Raw genomic sequence first — 16496 nt, forward strand, 5'->3', positions numbered from 1 at the left:
GCTAGACCTACTTGATAGACCAAAAATACACTTACGATCCATCAATGAAAAAATGTGTGTGATCATAGTAATTCGATTATTATTATTATTATTATTATTATTATTATTATTATTATTATTATTATTATTATTATTTTATATATTTTTATTTTATATATTTTTACACTTATTTATTGTAGTCATCCGTAAGATAATAATATCAATAGAAATATAATAACATACTGCAAATTCAATAGCAATAATAATCATTATACTTTAGTCTTCAGTCATTCATAGTAATCCAGTGTGTTGACTATATAGGTCATTTTCATTTGCCTGCATCTTATCTTTAATAGATCCTACTTGACATGAGCTCTAAAGACTATATTTTGGCACGCTTTTCATTTCACTGACTTAGCCACTGCTATAGATGATAGACAGATAAATAGATAGATAGATGATGCATATTTCCCGTCTGATGCTGCGTTCACGTGGCATGCCTGAACTCAGTCACGGGTATGGCGTGTCCTTTGGAAGTTTTGCTCACGTCCGCATTAAGCAGCGCCTGTGCCAGTCCACGCTCACGACGGTCACGACTCCGTATATGATGACAAAATCCTGCACCACGGACGCAGCTGACGTCACCGCCGTACAGTCACCCCCTCTCCGTGACGTCAGAATCGCGGTGGCCGGTGGCGGGTGAGAGCAGACCGGAGCAGACTTCTCCACTTCTGTAATAATAATGCAAGGGCGTAAGGCTGCCATCTGCTGGACGCTCTCCGCCACTGCGCCGCCATGACGTCACCAGGAGGAGAGGAGCCCGCGCGGAGCCAGCTCGGTGTAGCCCGGGAGTCTGGACCTGCATGTTAACGAGCCGCTGTAGTAACTCTCTCTAGGCTATTATTGGACTCTCCGTTTGAGCACGCACCGACCTCTGCTGCGATGACTCACTCAACAGCACTCTAAAACTATAGCCTACTATTACTCCCCCAAAACTATGTTCAGGTGCAAAGATGAAGAAAAAAAAAAGAAGGACTTGTTTTTGGATGGGGTATAGAGACAGACATTTAAGCTCATAGATAATGAATTGCAATCAAAGCATATTGTTTGCAGTTTTTTTTATGAAATATCAACATGCTGGTTCAAACAAACATCTCGCTTTTTGTATACACATCATGCGACATCAGTGTAGACTTTAAATAAGTGGGACGAGGGACAAGGGCTTAAACGGGTGCATAGGATAGCCAAAAATATCCTAAAGTTTACTTAACTATCCTAAACTTCAAACTTCTATAACGGTTTTAGATTCACAGGAGGTTACTCTTCTCCAAAGACAACTAAATATAACCAAGCTGAGCCCAAAGTAAACGCAGGCTTGTAGAAAGTCTGCTGAGGGCGCAATCACTATAATCACTATAATGCCAACTATTTCGCACACAGTTTTACTACTATCGCTCTGTGTAGCCTGTGTAAATCTCATTTGACAAAACGTTGCTGTCCATGGTGCTGGATCCTATTAACGTAGCGTTGCCCTTTACGCTTGTTTGGATTAAAGTGAGAACACAAAATGTAGTGTAATAAAGTCTTGGTAAGAAGCCTATTCGAGTGCATGCGGTTCTTTGGGGAGTGATTATGAATATTTGCAAAGTGCATCGCGTGGGGACTCGATGTTCCAGGTGTCTATAGTGTTCTAGTGGAGCCGGTGCCAGCCCGTCATGAGGTGAGGGTTAAATGTATGCATGTGATGCTGATGTGAGGACCCCATTCTCAAATGAGTAAGCTCGCCTCCGCAAAAAAAGGAGGAGAGCAAGGGCTGCGCTCCCATTGACTGAGCGAGGAGAGAGAGGAAGCGAGCAGAGGACTCCGCCTATCGCCTACCGCCCCACAGGCATCCACAGTCCGTACAACGCGGAGGGAGGCAGCGCGCACAGCCGACTAAACAGGGGCCCTTCATCTCCAATCTAAGGCATGGGCTCCCCGTGATTGAACCCGACGGTGGAGGGGAAAAGAGGGCCAGCGGGGGGTGGGGGGGGCCGACACCGCCAGAGAACCGAAAGAGGACAAACTCAAGCACAACCGCGGGTGCCTGCTGCTACCGTGAGCTACTTGCACTATTCGGCCGAGATGTCGTGAGGTGTGGCTGGTAACGCTCCGGGATCCTGTCAGCCGAAACGACACGCCGAGGAGGAGCCGGTGGAGGTGGAGGAGGAGGGGTCGTGGTGGAGAAGATGTCCGCCTCGGTGGGGCCCCAAGGCGGCCCTCGCCCACCCACCGCGCCGCCATCCATGCCGGATTTACCGGACCTTAGCCACCTCACCGAGGAGGAGAGGAAGATCATTATGGCTGTGATGGCTCGGCAGAAGGAGGAGGAGGAGAAAGAACAAGCCATGCTAAAGTAAGCGTTGTCTTTCCCGTTAACTTCATCGATCCAAGTGTGTTAAAACGAGCTGCCAATTACAACCAACAGTACCTAATGCCTTTGTAGTGAGCCCTCACCCATCAGCGCCAGAGATTCATTTCCTCTGCTCTGCCATCACTGGTGAGCGTCAGTCTTGAGAGGCGTTGAGATGTAGCCTTCCAATCACAGTGCAGCCTAGCCATATGGGCCTATAATGATTTATCACAAACACCACTGGCTTTGATACTGATGCCATCGATCAATAAATGAAGACGAATTCCTGTCAGCGCCAGTGGAGATGACCTGAAACCGGGTCAGTTGTGTTACAGGTGTAGCAGAGGGGGCTTCTTTGGGTATGGGCTGTGGCAATGTCTAGCTATGAATCATATCGTTTTACACATATACAATGAAGCCAAAACCCACTGTCAGTAGCTGTTATAAGCCAAGCCATAGCTCAGGGTGGAGTACTCAGTTGGAGGTTTCCATGCTCCCCCTTTCTCTCGCGTGTGTGTGGGGGAGCAATGGTCAATAGTGCAGGCTACAATGACATTATGGTCCACACAGGGCCCTGATGAGCGCTACTGAGCAGGTTGTTGGGTCGACGGACGGTGGTGGTGGTAGTGGTGGTGGTCGTGGAGGAGATTGCTGTGGATGAGATGGGGTGTGGTTGGAAATCTTAGCAGGCCTAAAGCTGTTATTCATGGGGAAAAACTGATATGATATAGCTTATGGCATCTCTGTGGCTAAAACAAGCAGGGGTGTCTGAAAACAGTTAGAATTGAAAGAGTGTGATAGGATACATATGGTTGGTTGTGAGGCTAGACAGATGTGCAGTGAAGTAGCTTTGACATATTAAGTCTCAGCTACCAAGTGAACATGAAGAGGTTGCAATGCATGAAATGTCAATAAGCTATTTTGTCCTAATCAAGTTCCCTGCACACAATGAAGACAGCTCTAGTGTATTTTATCTGATATATTCTTATAGCTACAACATACTCTCAATAGCATCCGTCACACTGCAAAGCGACATGCATATTAGTAGCAGTGATGCAAAATATATTGGCTATAGTGGCAGGATGAAGACCAAATGGGTATTGTTTAACCTTATGATATGGACCGAGAGTGCCATATTTTGAAAATCAGTTTCTTATACAATACAAAAACATGCTTATTGCTGCAGTGATGATTCGTTCAAAAATATCCTCATTGGAATAGTCTTATCAAGATAGAAAACTTAGCTTAGAACTTAAAATTCCCAAAATATCATGACGGATGAACATAAAATAGTGCAGACAAAGATGCCACATTTATTTTCTATACTCTATACTGTATATTTTAAACCAGTATTTTGCTTTTTTTACTTGCAACATAATTTTACAGGGCTTTGGACACAACACACTGTTTCAAAGCACAGTTGTTATTATATTTCATCATATATAACATTTTGGCTATAGTGGCAGCACGAAGACTTCCTATGCGTGAATGACAATTTGAATGACGTTTCTATAATCAGTACAGCAGCAGCTGAAGCTCTTTTACACAGTGTATCTCAATAAGCACCCATGTTTCAAGCGCTAAAAGCAGATAATGTAGACCCAACATGCCTCCATGGTAGCTTTGGTGCTAATGGCTGTTTGGATTTCCTGGCTGAGGCGGGAGAGAGAGGCGGGCACGCACTGGCCTCTGGAGGGGAAGTGATGTATTTAATGTTCCATGAGGCTCAGCTCAGGTTCACTCAATAATGGCTTCATCATCGGGCTAATCATTGATGGGCCGAGTGTGTGGACTGGACACCAAAAGAGGAATGGGTTTTTATAGGGGATTATGCAAATCGCAGGGAGCAGTCGCAGAGCAGTGCTACAGTCTGACATGTTTACTACGAAGCATTGTGGAGAATTATTATGCAAGATGCTGAATGGAGATGGGGAGAGTTAGTGCACTGTAGTGATTCTGTATGCATTCAGATACCGTGTCAGTACATTGTGGGTAATACAAGAGAGGATTTGTTTTAGATGTCCTGCGAGGACATGCTTCAAAACACTACTCTTGCTTATATCAGTGGAGGCTGCAGTTAGCAAAGCAGTAACCATTTGGGGGACATGACGCTCATTGCAGCAGTTCAAAGAAATAAGATCTATAGCTAACAATGTCAAATATACACAGCATGAACTAACTGTAAACTGCGAATAAAAAAAATCCTAAACACATTTTAAACAAAGGTGGGCAGCATTCGGTTGCTTTTGAGTAACTTTATGATATGATTGTACTTCTCAGACACCATACATTACCCCATTTACTCTGAGAAATAAAAGTAAAAGGACTTGAGTAAAAGGTTTGGTTACACCTCATACTGAGAGCAAGTCTGGCAATATTAATTGATTAGAACATTTGTGTTTCTCACATCAGATTTTGTGCAGTATTTATTATTGTGTCTATTAACTTCAAATTGTCACCCACATGTTACCCGTACTATTACTTACTGCTGTCTCATGTATTGGGGTTGCTATGACGCAGTAAAAAAATATTTTGCAGAATGGAACTGGTAAGGTTTGCAAATATAATTTAAGTAAGAAAATATGAACACTAAGCTTAGTTGGTGAAATTCTAGTCATGTGTTGCAGTTGCTATGATACACAAATATCTACATTGAGATAGGCTTTCACATCTTACTCACTACCACTACATTTCTACCTTAGAAGTTTCTTTAAGAGCGTTCTTGCAAATAGGTGAAGTACACAGTATATTCTGTATGTAATGTGTGAAGCAGAATAATTGGCTTCATGTGCATCCAGCTCACCCACAGCAGCTGTTCCCTCCTGTGGAACATGCTGTACTCAGTCTGCGCGTTGTTGTAGTTCTTCCTGGTCAGCACTGTCCAATCTGAGACCTGGGACCCGAGCAGCTGCTGGAGATAAGATTGTGGTGATATGGACCGTCTCTGTTGGGTTTAACACCAAAGAAATATTCACACACTAGGTTTTCATACACCGCACCAGACCCAATCGGGGTGTGGCTTGAATTTTGACATGTAAACATTTAATTACGTCAGTCATTTTAAATAAATAAAAAAAAACATTTGATGGTGCAATTGGTTTTTAGATGGCACAATGTTGCTAAGCCTGTATCTTATTGATTATGATAAGGAGAATTCGCAAAGGTAGCTCTGATCAAATATTATTATTGGCAAGGTCCATATGTATCCAGCTACACCTTATGTATAGTATAGTTTCACTTCAAAATTTCAAGTTGGCAATCAAAATTTGAATTGGCACAAAGGCTACCTAATTATTTAGATAACAAAACTGAATTAATAATAATAAAAAAAGAAAATATAATATAACATAATACTGAAAAATCTTGTTGTACCTATAGTTTAGACCTCAATGTTCTGAAATGCAGGAGATCCTTGAATTGGTTTATTAGTTCTTATTTCAGTCTTCTCTCAAAGGTTAATGCTGTTCTCAGTGTGCACCATGACCAGAATCCTACTTTTTAAACATTTATCACAAATGTATTTTCTTTTTCTAAACTCATACAGCCCTAGTAGTTAGAAACGTCCCTTGCCTCCCCTCATGTGTTATAGTTCAAGCTCGTAATATTGTACTGTAAACACATGTATTGTTCTGATTCACATCTCAATTTATTGTGCAACTTTTTTTTTTTTTTTTTTTTTTATTAATTCCTGAGATCTATGACAGCATTTAGAGTTTTCTTTATTATTTATTCACAGTTTTGTTTTCACATAAAGTTTAAATGGCCAAAATCTGGTTGGGGCTTTAACATCGAAAACAACCCAGGATGACTTGATAATGCATGTTAGTTTAAATATTCCTCCTTATCATAGATGTTTTCCTATCGCCTAACTCAGCGTGAATGAATGAAAGCCTTATCCCAAGTTAATGTGTTATGCTAATAGCTTTTTCTGATCCAAAGTAAGACACCTTCGTCAAATTGGCTTCTGGTCAGTCCATACAAAGTCAATACTTGAGCTGTTACTTAATGATTCCCGGCACTAACGAACACTGTCTATGCCTAATACATTATAGACTCTTTCCATTGACATACTAAGCCTCAATTGACTTCCTAATCCAGAGCCAGGTAGTGTAGGAGAGCTGAGCAAGTGGAATTACGATCACACAAAAAGACAAAAAGAAATTAAACTCACACTTTATTTCTTTCTTTTTCATTTTGCACAATAAAACGTATTCTTCACATCATCACAATCACAATCCTTCACTTGTAAGCACTTTTCACAACTTACAGGGGTCACAACACTGCTAAAAACAACTAGCCTGCTAACCTGCATGCCGACACTATTAATTAAATAAAGATACTGACATACAAGATATTACTCTCCATGAAAAAAGAAAAAAAATCAGTGCAGTGCCTTTAAAGATGCAATATGGAGCATTTCTGGGTGAAGGTTTACCCCCTGCATGTCATGGAAATGTTGTTGCCTAAAATATTGTTTAGCATTATACTTATCTCATCTCCATGGAAACAAGCAGTTGATACCACCAGAGCAAATCACAAGTCAGATCTGTGAAGAGGCATCAGTAAGAATGTAGATTTTCAAGATATATTTAATAAAAAGACCCTTTACATAAATGCAACAAATAATTCTAATACTGTGAAACTCAGATAAGCCAATAACATCTCCGTGGAGACAAGCAAACCACCAAAAAAAGTTACATCAGGTATCTTTATGTGTAATGGTAACATGGTAACTACCTGTAATACTGTGCAACTATAATGATATATTAGGGTTGGCTACTAATATACCAATAGATCGAGCATAGTGTGAAGTAATGTGTTATAGTAATACATTTATAGTTCTCATCTGTTTACCCGTTTGAGGTTTTCCAAAATGTTAATATAGAATTGATGTGTAAAATATTGATACAGTCAGCAGAGAGGGGGCAGATGCTCACAGACAGAGGAGCAGGGCCTGGAGGCTAGTGGGTGGGTTTAATGGAAGCACTTGAAGTAAACACAAAGTTGTAGACTGCAGTTATTTTTAGCCCAATCGTCATGTACAGTAATGCTCCAAGCCATATACTGTATTGTGTAACACTGATGGGAACCAGGGCGGATTTTATCTAAATATTGTAATACTGTATCTAGAATTTGAACTTGTTATAGAAGTGTATCCTTAATACATAGTGCTGAGCTGCACCTTTGACTTTGTTTAAGTTTTTATTTTTATTATTATACATTAAGGTCCACAGTGATGCTGCAGGGCAAGTATGCAATTTTGTCACATTTATTTTGTGATATTTCAAGAAGAGGTCATGTGGTGCTCTTGTAAGCTTCGTTTTTAGCTTGCAGTTATACACTAAATGTGGATGTCTATTAATATACAGCAACATGTCAGCTGAAATAAAGGCAGATGGGGCAGGACATTGAGGATGGGGCCACAGAAGGACACATAGAGGATTTAAAGGTTTAGGATTAGCGTGATAAGAGTAAGGGGTGCTCCGTAATCTCTGTGCCTCAGGACTCCCCCAGGGCTCGGCTCCAGGGACATCCAGGGGGCGCCATAGAGCAGCTCCTGTTTGATACCACTGTCCAATAAAGGGCATGCAGGTGTGTAAGGTCAAAGGCACGAATACTACACTGTATGTATACTTATCGAATTAAATGAAATGTGTGTTCTTTATACCTATCAGAATACAAATGTCACAAAAGACTATTTAGGTTGGGTGATGGCAAAGAACATTTTCCATTGTGCATTGTCAGTGCTTGCCCTCTTAACACATTTTGAAGCACAATATACAGTATAGCTACAGAGAAATATTGCAATGAACAATGATATTGAAACTACTTTAAACTACTGACACACAGCGGGTTAATTCCAGTACACTAGTTTTAACAGACAGTATCATTAGCAATAATTAGCCATGGAAGTTATTTATTCAACCCTCTACAGATCAAAGTACAGAAAAATAGCAAAAATCTCCCCACTATTGGAAATAAATTCTACACACGATAAATATTGAAGGTCCCAAGACTGACTTAAACATCCTCCTTGATTCAGCTCCTGATGTTACACAATTTTGCAAAACATTTCAAGAAAGGGTCAGATTAATTTTATATCATTCCTGAATAATTGGGTTATAAAGATTAATTGCAAATTAAAACAGCCTCTTTCATGAGCTGAGTTGACCATATCTGCCACCAGCTTGTCTCTATGGAGATGTTTCCTAGCATGTTCCACAGTAAGGTATTAATCATGTCTATCTCTATGGAGAGACTAGGTGACAGTAACAATTTACAGGTCATGTCTGTGGAGAGGTGGACTTGCTCTCAATGTGAATGCATATTTTAGTAATATAAACACAACTGAATCCAAAACAGAACAGACAAAAACATATCCATGAGACAAGGTGGTGGACGCCCCACTCCCAAAAGGTTCATAGTGCACCTTTAAATGTGAGAGTTGATTTTGTTATTAAATTAAATGGACCCTGACAGTGACTTTGGTTTCACAGAAGCGAACTCTTGGCTCTTAAATCAACAAAGCAGTCACTTCAAACATCAGCCCAAGTACAGCAAAACATACTGACATAAGGAACCTTACACTTTCCAGGGCTGTTTGGAGGTTCCAAGGTTTCTGAGAGAAAAATGCTAATGTTGAATTATGGATCAGCACTCAAAATAGCACACTTGGAAGTACTTCCTGAAATATTTAAATATTCACTCCACTGGCTACTGTTGATGCTCTCAAACATGGTTTCCCTTGTTAACCTGCTGGAGTTTGCCCACTCTTCAGACTAACTCATTATGAAATATACATTGTGGAAGTCTATATATTCTGTGAGATAGACATAGATAATATATGGAAATATTAATAACATTGAAAAGGTTGTTTTGGAGATACGAGAAGTTATGTCTATAATGCATTATGTTTGTTTGTGTGCTTTAGGAGGTTGTCGGCTTGAATCTAATGCCTCTAGGGTGAATCTCTCTGAATGAAGTTCACAGGTTTCTGAATACTCAAGAAGTCATGGTGCACTTGGGCCTGTCATGATAACACATTTTGACGTGCGATATATTGCTGAAGAAAGAATAGACGATAAACGATAATATTGAAACAAAATTTTGCCATAATAACCAGGACAATCTTCCATGTACAATGTCATTAAAACATGAGCTGCAATAAATAAAATAAGCAGAATGAAACATTTTAATACTTAGTTTGTATCTAAAATGAGTCATAGAACAGAGATTTTTTATTCAACCTTCTATAGTTCAGATCTTGTAGTGCAGAAAAAAACAAAACGTTCCTCGCTAGGGCAATGAAAAAGTACCCACAATAAATATTGACCCTCCAAAACTGTTATTCCATCTATCATTCTCTGAGTAGTTACACGTGGTCACATGACATACAGCAATATGACCAGCAATGTTGTGTCAATTCCAGTCAGATCGTTAGCCGAATGCATCTCCCCACTCTTCACCATTTCATGCTCCTTTCAGTTCCATCTATGAAAGACATTTTTTTTAAATGTATTACAATAGTATTACAAAAGAGTAGTGGCGTTATACTTTTCTTCTATTCCATCTGCATCTCTTTTTCATCTGGTCTGATTTGATTTGTTTTTTCAGCTGTGCCAGTTTGAGATATGGTTAATTTTTAGCCCCTGTATCAAAGAGGGCAGGGCTCGGAGCGCAGCATCTGTGGCCTCTCTCACACCCGCTCAGGAGGAGGGCAGGGGAAGGGGGGGTGAAGGGTAAAGGGCAGATGACGTTATGACTTTTTTTTATTATGTAACTTAATGAGGTGGGGGTAAGTAAAATGTCTGCTCTTTGTCGTCTGAATTTGTGGTGATTGTAGATAATTATTATGTGATTTTTGGAAATTGTCAAAAAAGGATATGATATTTGTTGGACTCCTGACCCCCATTTAAGAGCGATACATCACCATCAACTAAACGGTGAGACTAGATTAGTACGAAACCAGGAGAATTAAACTTGGGCTGAACCAGATCCAAAACAGTACTAAAATAGTTCATTCTGAGTTGCATACGTAAGAAATATTGTTCTAGATAGACAAGTAATGCTCTCAGACCACTCCTGTTTAAAGTTTAATGAGGAAACGATCTTTTCTCTGACCAGTTTCTCTTCCTCCTTCTGCCTCTCTGTGTGTTTGTCTGTGGTCAGAGGAAGTAATGGCAGCCAATCATTACATCTACTCCTGCTCTCAGAGTGACCCACTATATACTATGGACTGGTTGTTTAAATGGCTTTCATTGCATCTACCTCAGCATTGTAATGTCAGAAGCAGTTTGGCCACTTTGTCATAATGTTAAAGAGCTTTGTGAACTGTATACTGTAATGTAAACATAGACAATTCAATTCAATTATTTTTAAGCCCAAAATCAGGCACATTGCACACAGCAGTTGACTCTTAGGGCTGAACATGAGAACTGATTTAACCAACAGAAAGTCAACAAGAGACTTTGGTCAATGACAGACAAGCAAATTAATCAACAGAAAACAAGCAAATGAAGAACTGTCCCAGAACATCCCCTGTCCTTAGACCCTCCTTCTCAGCAAGGGAAAAAAAAAAAAGTGTGAAAAAGAGAAACCTCAAGGAGAACCACAGTGAAGGAGTGATCCACTCCCATGGACGAACAGGCTGCAGATGTGTCCAGGACTAATGTGCTTCCATTTGCAGATAGTTTGTAGAGAGTCTGTAAGGCCAGAGCTCAGTCAGCTAAGACAGAGGGAGGCTTATCCACGGTAGGGTAGGGGTCATCCTAGCCAGGTATTGGGTCATCCAGCGAGGTGAGGGAAGGGAGGATCTGTGTCCACTGAACAGGTATCTGGGCACAGCATTATTGTGCTTCTTTTCACTACAGCATGACTTGCCAATTTATTAAAGATGCGCTAAGTAAACGTTTCTGATCCACCACCTGCTTGTCTCCTTGGAGATGATGTTGCTTTACATCCCTGGAATTTTCCTTTGTAAGACGTAACTAACTGTATCTCTATGGAGGTTAAAAAAAATCTTATTTAGTATGTTTACTACATATGGGTCTTCACAGGCATACCCCCAGCCCATAAGAAAAGTTAGTGAACATTTAAAATGATACCACGGCAACAAGTGTGGAAACAGGATCTAATCAATAGGATTCAAAATGTGTGACTTCTTCCTTTTCCCATTTCAAATGATAGCAAAGTGACAGTTTTTCATATCAAGTCAGATGTAATAGGGCCACCAAGGCAGTGATTGGCTGACAGCAAGAGACACACAGACATACATTACTTCCTGAATTAATATACATTTCAGTTGTGGCCCATTTCTGTTCTTGCCCGCTTGACTTCTCAGTTCCTCAGTTCTAAATCCCACCCCCTGAAGAAAAAGTCCCATACAGGAGCAATGCAAGCTGCTACCATTTGGCTTTCTCTTTTCAATAGAGGTGATTGACAGCTGAGGAGTCGAGGAGTCAAGTGCAAAGAAATGGGACGCAGCCTTTAGCTTTTTTCAGCAAGTAGAGAAAGAAATACAGTGAGGAAGGCCTGTGTAGTGAAGGGGAGAGGCGTGGGCTGCTCGGGGATTAGAGGTTGCCTGTATAATTACTCCACTACTTCAGCATCTTGAGTCCTGGCTTAAATGTCAACCAGCAGGCTACATAAGGCCATGTGCTTAGAGTGTGATTACAGTCAGTTCATATACCACTGTTTAAACACAATACTTCAAATAGAAATAAAACACATATTATGCATTCTTTCGGGAATGTAGTGACTATCACACGTATAGACCATTCATTTACACTTTGTTCATTGTAAACAGCAATACTGATCTAAAACAATTGTATTATAAAAACAAATCCATTCACTTCCTGTTCAAAACTGCAGAACAGATTCAAGAAGAATCTTTCAAATCTATAGAGCTGTGGGTGGAGATAAGGGGTGAGTGTAAATGTAGAATATAAGGTTATTCAAATTTATATGAATCATTATCACTAATCACTATAGCTAATGAGGGAAAATAATTATAACATAACTATTGTCCACTATTCCATATCTTTAGTAATAGTTTTTCATTGAGGAAACAGTAGTTCAGTTGATGGAGCCGTTTGTTCACCGATCTGAAGGTTGCTGGACTCCCACTTTCGACATAAACATTATTAGTTGAGTGGTCAGACCCACTGACTCACAAGTTGGTGGTGCGATTCCAGTTCCAACACATGAATACCGTTGTTATGTCCTTTTGCAAGACACTTAACCTTGCCCACTGCTGCGCAAATTGGTGTATGAAGGTGTGTGTGTGAATGGGTGAGTGGTTCCTTGATATAAAGTGCTTTGAGTGCAGTGATAGTGAAAAAGAAATATAAAAATGTGACCATTTACCATTCCTTCCTCCCCTTCTGATTAGGGCTTGGGGCCAGCTCAAAGAACACAGTCAGTTGGATTAAATCTTGACATCCATACAGTTTGCTTAGCCACATAGCTGCCTATCATAAACATTGCCCTGACAGCTCATCCCAGTCCCTCCATCACAAAGGATTGAGAAGGTGGAGCCGGAGCCTATAGAAGACACACAGGCCATCTGCAGTGGGCTTTATCTGTATCTGTGGTCAGACGGTTTATAGCCTTTTGACAGAGGAGGGATTTCACATCATTGTTGTGGTTTAATGCAACATGGCTGACAGAAACAGATAAAAATGTGTAGTTTTTTTTTTGTCTTCAGCATTTGAGTTGTATTTCTTAGGCCTATTAAACAGATTGCACATTGATTCCTTGGACCTCAGCCAAGCTTCTTAAAGACAATATAGCAGACCTATTTTTTGATGTAAAAAGTCAAATTAGTTCAGCTCCAGTACAGATATATTGCAAAAGCAGCTCTTAGGGTCAGAATAAAAGCGCTGTGTGCCATCTGCATCTAATTATAAAGCGTTTGTCCAGCTTTCTCGTGTGCTGTTAGGATGCTGGGTGTTGTTAGCATTACTGTAACCACACAACTCCGCTCTGGCCTTTGAAAATTGTGAAACATGCTTATAAAGTCAACATGGTGAGTAGATAGGGTGCTCGGAATGCAGTTTTTTAAGCTAGTTCTGTTTTTCAGGTTTTCAAGATCAGGCAACAACTTCTTTAATATGGTTACTGCTTTCTTTGGAAGAACACAGCCCTAATAACTGACAACTGTAATGTCAACCCAACTCAAACATAGAGGCTCATATGCAAAATACAAAATTACAAATAACTAAAGTAAAAGTGTCACAAAACATTCTTTTTCTACAGGTTTATTTTGACAGTATAGACAAAATTGTTTGAAATAATCATGATCAGCCCTAATGTAGAGTCTGTCCCATCAAGATTCATAAATTCACAGACTTCTCAAACATATGTAGTTTCTCTGATTTATTTAAGCATTCACTGGTTTTCTCACTACTGACTTAGTGATTGCTTTTGCCAGTTACCACAGCGCACCTCCTCCTCCCTCCCTCCTGTGACAAGACTGCATTTAAGTCTGTGTCATTATATTGTCTGCTCTTCTCCCTCCTCTTCTTCACACGTGTTATTATTTATAATCGGTCCCAGGATGTATCGGCTTCTGCTCCGTGGCCCACGCTCACTTCCTGTTTGGCTCTGTTTGGTACTCCTCCCCAAAGACATCTGTTGCTTATGTTCTCTGCTTTTGAAGAGAGAACAGTGGAGAAATGCTTGAGGGATTGTACATAAATATTGCCAGGGATCACATATACACATATCAAAGCTTTTCTACATATATAGTATCTAAGTTTTTCCATTGAAATGCATTATGTCAAAGGAATGTATAGCTTTCAGTATTTTATAGCATTAAACCAATATGCCATCAGCTTAAGTTACGGTTTTACTTCTTTTGTTGCACTTGTTTTATCCCTGTTTCCTTGCTCTCCTCTACCTTACACGATGCTCTTTCTTTAGTTCCAAATGTTCGTGTGGGACTATTGATCTGTTTTCACTGTTGGAGCAGCTGAAACAAAAAGCCCATATGGTTTACAAACCTGCTTCAAACATCTGCATGCATTACAGGGTCACAGAGGTCAGCACTGCTCTGCACTGAACAGAACCTGCACAGACATTAAAGGTGGTAGTAGTAGTAATCGTGATAGCAGTATTAATAGGGATGGTTTAGTACTTTTTAACAATCAGTAAAAAATCAACAGATTTATTAATAGATTGTAAAAGGTTGAAGTGCACCTGCTTAGGGAACTGTGGTTGACAATTGTTGCAATCATGAAATAACAGGATCTTAATGTTTTTAGTATGTTAAAGGTTAAAAGTATTATAGAAAAAAGTTTAAATTAGATCAACGGGACAATAAGAATGATAAGGATAATGTTTCCTTTCTCATCCAAGAGGCTTTATCAGCTTTGAGGCAGAATGTTACTTTCTGTGAAATCTTAGCTCTTTTGCTCTTCAGGTACTAATATATACTAGTGTAGCAGTATAGAAGTCTATTATGGTGATACAATCAGTTAATAAAATATCGAAATGTGGGCTTAATATAAAGCCAACCTCATAAGAAGGTGCCAACAGTGATCAGGAGAAGAGACAGGAAAAGGTTGTCTACCCCATCCACACTGTACCAGCATAGTCATCTTTAGGCATTTGTGTATTCATAGACTTGTAATTAACAACTCCACACAAGTGACTGGAGAGAGAAATAAAGAGACAGAAAGAGAGAGAGAGAAAAGGGGAGGGGGTATGGGATTCAGCTTCTAGTTATATGGCGCCATTTTGAGGACAGTTGGCCATTCAAAAGATATCATATTTTGCTTTCAATTGTTCCTTGCTCTGGTAACAGTTCTAACTTTTCATTATTCTGAAACCCCTTGTGGCACCACATTTTGATAGTGGTCAGGACTATAGCAAAACGGTCTGGTTTCTGGTTTCTGTGTTTTTAAGAGTGATCCTTAAAACTCTAGGTTATTCCTCCAGCTAGGTAGTCCTGAGCCCGATAAATGTCTTAACAGCAATGAAGAATAGAATTTTTTTATGAACATTTTTAATCATAATTCTGAGATATCAACTAAACTATAAAATACAGTTTAAGGTGCACTATGTAACTTTTCTGGTGAGGGGGTTTGCCAACTGCTTATCTTCATAGAGATGTTATTGCTTTACCTGGAATATTCCATGACGTTACATATTGCATCTATACTCTTATGAGATGCAAACTATTGATTAAACCGTTTAGATTAGAAAGATGGGTCAAACAGAGGCCAAATTTATACCAACCCAGAGATCAAAGGTTAGAATAAATTAACATTCTTACAGTTCTACCACTCCCATTTCTCCTAGATGAAAGAATAAAACGCATTGTTAAATTGAGTAAAGAGAGTGTGTCTGTTTTTGGTACAATATTTGGGTTTAACAGCTGAGGTCCAGGCTGGTGACTGACCCCTAGTGTTGGCCTGCGGGGACGCAGCACGATCAGGCATGTAATTGATGATCGCACAGCAGAGTGAGCACAGCCATTCTTACATCACAGCTGATCAGACTGGAGTGGTTGTCATGTATGCTTCATTATTGAGTTCAGTTTTATTTGTATTGCCCTATATCACAATGAGAGTAGGCTCAGAGGACTTTAAAAGCTTAACATTTGTTCCACACTATAGATAGAGCTAATGGTTGTATATAACTCTACTTAAATTCAGCTCTAATACTTGTGTGAATCCCTTATACTTTAGGGACAGAAATATGTTGGTTTGTTTGAGATTGCTTTGCCTGGAATGTTCTTCACTATGACATTAAATATCTCCATGGAGTTACATGTTAGCTTGCCGCAAGAATGCACGTTCTGCAGAGTTTTGTGTGACTATAATATCCCCTGTAATTGAATTAATAGAAAAGTTTAATGTCATTCTGTGGAACATTCCAGGCTAAGTACACTGAAAAGACCTTCCATCAGAAAAGTTATGTGAACTACGTTAAGTGCACTATGTAAAGTGTCTTGCCCAAGGACATTTAACCACCAACACTGTGGTAGCATGTCCACTTGCTGAGCCAGTGTCGCCCCAAGTAATCCTAAAGCCAAGTATTTATCCATCCAATCCAAGTATTTTTATCCACCCTTTTGCAGTTAAAATAGCTGCACATCGCCTCTTCTCCCTCCTGTCTGGCT

At 39.9% G+C, this 16496-nt stretch overlaps 2 protein-coding genes across 3 annotated transcripts in view; one reads left to right on the forward strand and one right to left on the reverse strand.

Moving 5' to 3' along the window:
• Positions 1–16496, reverse strand: part of LOC117371522 (ras and Rab interactor 2-like) — a 268922-nt gene that overhangs the window by 1037 nt on the left and 251389 nt on the right. The window lies entirely within an intron of this gene.
• The window catches only part of rims1b (regulating synaptic membrane exocytosis 1b), a 68781-nt gene continuing 54333 nt past the window's right edge, over positions 2049–16496 (forward strand). For both annotated transcript variants that reach the window (XM_055224903.1, XM_055224912.1), the window contains exon 1: positions 2049–2374. In XM_055224903.1, coding sequence (XP_055080878.1) covers positions 2208–2374 — 167 coding nt within the window. In that variant the 5' untranslated portion in view covers positions 2049–2207. The remainder of the gene's footprint in view (positions 2375–16496) is intronic.

Source organism: Periophthalmus magnuspinnatus, chromosome 1 (assembly GCF_009829125.3).
Source record: "Periophthalmus magnuspinnatus isolate fPerMag1 chromosome 1, fPerMag1.2.pri, whole genome shotgun sequence".
NCBI lineage: Eukaryota > Metazoa > Chordata > Actinopteri > Gobiiformes > Gobiidae > Periophthalmus > Periophthalmus magnuspinnatus.